The 5,351-nt window shown below is 51.1% G+C and overlaps 1 protein-coding gene across 2 annotated transcripts; it reads right to left on the bottom strand.

Moving 5' to 3' along the window:
* Positions 1 to 198: 198 nt before the first annotated feature.
* Positions 199 to 5,061, bottom strand: LOC103072530 (calcitonin gene-related peptide 2). Of its 2 annotated transcripts, XM_007448576.1 has the most exons (5): positions 5,015 to 5,061; positions 3,833 to 3,925; positions 3,436 to 3,567; positions 1,268 to 1,452; positions 199 to 662 (listed from the first exon to the last, which is right to left on the bottom strand). In XM_007448576.1, exons 2-4 carry the CDS (start codon positions 3,916 to 3,918, stop codon positions 1,293 to 1,295), a joined length of 378 nt encoding a protein of 125 aa, XP_007448638.1. In that variant the 5' UTR covers positions 3,919 to 3,925; positions 5,015 to 5,061; the 3' UTR covers positions 199 to 662; positions 1,268 to 1,292. The 2 variants fall into 2 exon arrangements, with proteins under 2 accessions (XP_007448638.1, XP_007448637.1); XM_007448575.1 differs by lacking the exons at positions 199 to 662; positions 1,268 to 1,452 and adding an exon at positions 2,027 to 2,524.
* Positions 5,062 to 5,351: the final 290 nt, after the last annotated feature.

Genomic DNA, 5,351 nt, shown 5'->3' with positions numbered 1-5,351 from the left:
TTCCCTACATGTAAAGTGGAAATGATAATGGGGTCTAGCCCTGTGGAGTTATCCTGAAGAGTAACTTAATTAATAGGTATAAAGCACTACCTTAGAACATCATCTGGCCCATAGTCATCCCTCAAAATATGTCTATTATTATTATTATTGTTATCAAATAGGAAGACATTTGAAATGAACCAACAGGGTCTTGAAACAAGTGTATCCAAAATATGTCTTTAATCTTAATGAAGTTCACAAATGGCACTATATTGACATTTCTTTAAACAAATTATACAATCATGTTCTTAGACAATAAAGCATAGCATCACCATTACCATGTGTCCCCAGAGGCCATAGAGGCAGTAATTTAATGTCCCCCTAAGATTTGGCAGAGCTGCCATGGTCAACAGGACAGCTTTCAAAGAACCAATTTGCTACCAGATAAGCTAATGAGAGATGCCATCACATTTACTGCACAAAGAATCAAATGTAAAAAAGATGCACAAGAAATATGGAATTAGCTTATTTTGCATTCAGTTTCATTCCTTTCAAGTGACAAAGGTGCTTTTTTTTTTTTGATATCTATTAGGATGCAAACATGTATATCTTCCTTGGGGCCTCCTCACCAAGTTGTTGTCAACAGAAGTTAACAGAAGTGGTGAGTTCAGCTTCATGGTAACCTGAGATGAAAAAGAAATAAAATAAAAAAGAAGGAGAGGAGGAGGAAGAGGAAAGAAGAAGAAAGAGGATTAGGAGAATCAGAAGGACAAGAAGAAAATAATCACCATATTATTACTGAAAGAACACGAATTTATAGAAGTGCTCCTTCAACTGAACACTGTAAGTTATGGATATGAGATGTAAGCAAGCTTCGAAGGCAAATGATAAGCAAACAATTCAATGGTAACTATTAATATTAGCAGTAGTATTATGATTACAGCCCTCTGGTCTGAATCTGTGAATACTGCTCAAGAGTTGAGTGCTTTCTGAAACTGGGTTCATTAATGACAAGTGGCCCAGGCTAAGATTTGCAAGGCCCTATCTTTCCAAATACAGCAAGGTGTTTTTTTTTTTTTTTTTCTCTCTCCTCAGAAAGATGACACTGCATCTCTGCAGCCTGTCCTAGTGCTCTGATTTCGAGCTGAGTTGTAGAAGGAACTCACTAACTCGAGAAGAGTAATGTAATTGGAGAGAAGGGATCTGCAGCCAGGTCCAGTGGGTTTCAAAATGTGGGTCCTAACCTCCAAATCCCTTCCCTTCCCATCTGACAGTACAAGGCAATCACCTTCTTCCCAGAGTCACTGCACCGCTCAGGCCTGAAGGTCCCTGCGGCGCCGGCCAAAGGCTTCAGACCCCACATCGGTGGGCACAAAGTTGCTCTTCACCACACCCCCAGATCTGCTCAGCAAGCCTGCCAGCCGATGGGTCACACAGGTGGCAGTGTTGCAGGACCTCTTCTGGGCAGTGATGCTGCTTTGCAGGATGGAGAGAAAGAGAAGGCCTGTCAGTGAGAGGCTGGGGCAGGAGCCTACCCCATAAGGCCTTCATAAAGAGAATTGCAGCTCTTTGACACACCACTTAAGAATAAGTGTTTCTCCTAAATGCAATTATCAAAGCTGTTAGGGCAAATGGCCTGGCGGCCTTTGCTAGAAGCCCTGCCCAAAGATTTTCACAAAAAAATCCAGTTCTAAGCCATGTGGCAAGTGCTAAAACCCTATACTTATCACTCCTTACATATGCCCACCCCAACATGTAAGGAGCATATAGACGCCATAGCCTAGCCATGAGCACCAACAAAACCACTTTCCACAGAAAAATGAAAATTCTCTGAAGTCTTACCTGGAAGAGGCTCAGAGCACAGGGTTTGCAGCATCGTCCCCCAGAAGTGCTTACCTGCTCCTCAGCACACCTGTTCTCATTGCTGGAGCTGGTTCACAGGGACCCTCACCAAGCCCTGCATCCTACTACCCTAAGGCTAAGGCTACTTTCAAGCACAGGCCCTGGGCACTCTCAGGCCTGGGACAGAGACCAGAATAATGACCACCAAAGTGCAAATCCTTTTAGAAAATAGGTTTATTCATCAATGATGAGGCATGAGGGATGAAGCAGGAATTGGACAGCTCTGCCCTGACATTCTCTGGTATCTCAGAAGCTTCCCTCACTCTCTTATCTCTAACCTTGTCTGTGAGTCCTGCTCTCTTTCCATCCTGAGGTCCCCAGCATTCTCTGTCATAAGCAAAGCTACCAATACCAGCTTGAAGAGCAATCCAGGCAAAATCTGCATGCATTAACTTCATCCATGGGAGCAAGAAAGGAAATCAGGAAGGAGTGAGTGGAAGGAGTTCACTTGGCATCTTGGGGCACCCGAAAATGGGAGGAGCGGTCCCTCTCCAAGCTGCTGGCTATGTCACTTTTCTTGCCAGGAGTTTCAGGCCCGAAGCCCATGCCAGAGAAAATATGAAAGTTGTTCAGGTCCTTCCAGTACGCGCTCAGCACACAGGTACTCAGATTACTGCACCGCTTAGCTCTGGAGCCATCCAGGCTGCAGGGAAAAGACATGCCAGACAAAACCATGCACCAGGGCTGCCCCTGAGGGCAGTCATGCAGAAGGTTAGACCCAGGAGGGGGCGCCTGGAGCAGGGAGACGAGAGGGGCAGGCAGGAGGGTGGCTCGCGCATCCTCCATTAGGAGAACTCAGAGGTTCGCTGAGCCAGGGCAGTGTGGGGAAGGGCTGCGGGGGGGAAGGGGTGACCTATTCTGGCATTCCACATGCTGCTCAGTCCTTCTTGCTCTGCAGAGAGGTTCTCAGGGTGAATGCAGGTGCAACACGTGACTCTGCTGGTGTGAGCTCCAAGCTCTGGGTGCACAGGGAGGTGGGGCTGGGGAGGGGTGTCTGGCCCCATGAGAACATGCACATCTCTACAGATTCTACACATCTAAAGGCCCCGGACCTACCTCAGACACTGCTCTACCTGACCCCACCCTCTGCAAGACACTGCTCTACCTGACCCCACCCTCTGCAAGGCCTTTGGCTTCACCTTGCAAATGTGCAATGAAGGTGCCTTGCAGGTGTGAAAGAACAACACACACAGGTTAAATTTCTAAGACATCCGGAGCTATAACAGCCCATCCCCTGGCTTCACACTTACCAGTCCTAACTCATCCAATGCTGGGTGTTCTCCTCAGTCAGGCAAGACCAATTCCCAGAGTAAGTGATTCCACACCTCCCCATTTCATTTCCTAACAGCTTTCAGGAATGGATCTTTTTAATGTGTCTAACCACAGTCCCTCCAGCTGCGTGTGGACCTCTGTCTTCCATGTAGTCTGAGAATGGCTGAGTCCCAGGTCCTGGCGAACAGGGACAATCTGCTGAACTCTTGGCCCGATGTGGTCCTTCCTACCTCTCTGGGATATGTCCTCCTGAATATGCCAGGGCTGGGTGGTGAGCCTTACCTGGAGCCCTCCGTCTCCTGCTCCAGCTCATTGGTCTTGCTCTGCACATAGGCCTTCACCAGTGCAGCCAGCAGGAGGCGCCCTTCCTTCTCACTGAGTGCCCCGGGATCTGGGAGGGTCTCCAAAGCAGACCTGGAGAGAGGAAGCAAACCCAACACAGACTCTAAGCCCCTGCCTGCCTCCTTCCCAGGATAAGCAGCCAGGCTTCCTGGTCTCCGTGGCTTATCCCTGAGGATGTGGCTCTCCTGACTCCCAGCCCACAGGGCTCAAGGCCAGTGTACACCTGAGAGTGTTGATTCACTGGGAGCCTCCCACTGCTGTGACTTCAGAGGCACAGAACTGCCTGATCCCAGGGGCAGTGGAAGGGGAATGCTCTCGTGGCTTCAGGCTGTCTCACCTGAGTGGTGTTGCCTGGAGACTGCCTGCCTGGCACAGGACCAAGATGCTGAAAGCCAGGAAGGGGGAGGACTTCCCGAAGCCCATGATGCCTCTCTGTAAAGGGAGAATGACGTTACCACTGCACCAAGACCAAGCACCGCCTGGAGCCCACAGACCCAAGTTCCAGTCCGGCCCGGCCTCTGCCACAACTGCCTTGAGAATTTGGGCAGCTTACCCCGCCTCCCCACGGCTCAGTTCGGTTCATTTGCCAGATGGGCTGCTTTGAATCTCAAAATATACATTACACTGAATCGTATGGTACAGCAGAAACAGGTGTCCTGGGGTGAGGGCGGGGGATTCCGGTTTTGTTCCGTGGAAAGCCAGGAAGAAGCCATGCACATGCACATAAATCCACACCTTCTGCCCTATGCGGAAACCAAGCGAGAACCCACCCTTGCTGTAGACTGTGCCTGTCTTCATAGGGACTGAGAAATCTAGGACCACCTTCACCTCCTCTGGACTTTGCCACCAACAGTTGGGAAGGGAAGGCAGTAAGGGTAAACTGGAAAGTAGCGTTAATCTCTCAGTCTGTGGGTTTGGGTTGGGGATAATTTAACATGCCGGTTACTGCCATCTCTCGGCTCTGCCCGAACAGCCAGCCTCTTCTGAAGTGCAGTTTAGCAGCAGGTGCTGGGCGCCAGCTCAATGTTCTGGCCGGCTGACTGCACTGCCCCAAGTCCGCACCAATGCCCCAGGGACGCTTGCAGGCTGGAGGCGCCTCAGAGGAAGTTTCAGGGCTCAACCGTCCCGAGAACCAAACGTGATCCCTCCTGGGGACACAGACTGCTCAGGGCACTCCCAGACCAAACTCGGGAAGAATCCTGCACGCAAAGGACCGGCTCAAATGCAGGGGCTGCAGACCCAGGAAGGCTAGGGAGCTAGGGCTGGGCTCACAGAACTTCCAGCGCCCAGGCAAAGCCCTGGGGATGCTTGCGGTTCCACTGGAGCTAGTTAGAAGAAAATGAGCTGACAGCCCCAGTCTCCTGCCTTCTTCCAAGGTGACAGACGGCAAGCAGCACCTGGCTATAGGTGGGCCGGGATGGCCGTGAGAAGCAAAGAGAGGCAGTCAGGCAGATGGAGCAAATTAGATGAACTATGCGGAGGCTGGTAATTAAGAGTGAGCAGAGTGGGAAGTTCTCACCTGGCGATTTGAGTTTCAGGAGAGCGCGAGATGCGGGTCCACCGGGATGGACAAAACGCCTGCTGTGGGCGTCTTCCCCGCGGAGCTCTCTGCTCTTATGCCAGCGATGGGGGGCGGGGAGGTCCCGACGAGCTCGCGCGGCCAATCCAAAGTGGCCAGGAGCGACCCAGCTCCGATTGCGTCATTGCTCGCGCTCCGCACACCAGTCCACTAGGGAGGGGAACCATCCGCTCTGGCTGTCACTCGCAATGAGGTCATTGCTTGGGCAGCGGGAGGGCTCGGAGAGAGCGGAGAGCCTTCGACGTCCAGAAAGTGGGAGCAAATTGTGTAGAGTTTG

Source organism: Lipotes vexillifer, unplaced genomic scaffold, assembly GCF_000442215.2.
Source record: "Lipotes vexillifer unplaced genomic scaffold, Lipotes_vexillifer_v1.1 scaffold519, whole genome shotgun sequence".
In the NCBI taxonomy this organism is placed as follows: Eukaryota; Metazoa; Chordata; class Mammalia; order Artiodactyla; family Lipotidae; genus Lipotes; species Lipotes vexillifer.
The sequence above is the reverse complement of the archived record's forward strand: the minus strand, read 5'-3'. Positions and strand labels throughout refer to the sequence as shown.

Bases quoted from the DNA above. Each gene is read 5' to 3' on its own strand.
- LOC103072530 (XM_007448575.1), bottom strand. From the start codon at position 3,918: ATGGGCTTCGGGAAGTCCTCCCCCTTCCTGGCTTTCAGCATCTTGGTC. The intron at 3,568-3,832 runs GTGAGACAGCCT...TCCTCTCTCCAG, and splicing joins CTCCAGGCAACACCACTCAG to GTCTGCTTTGGAGACCCTCC. The intron at 2,525-3,435 runs GTAAGGCTCACC...TTTTCCCTGCAG, and splicing joins CAGGAGACGGAGGGCTCCAG to CCTGGATGGCTCCAGAGCTA.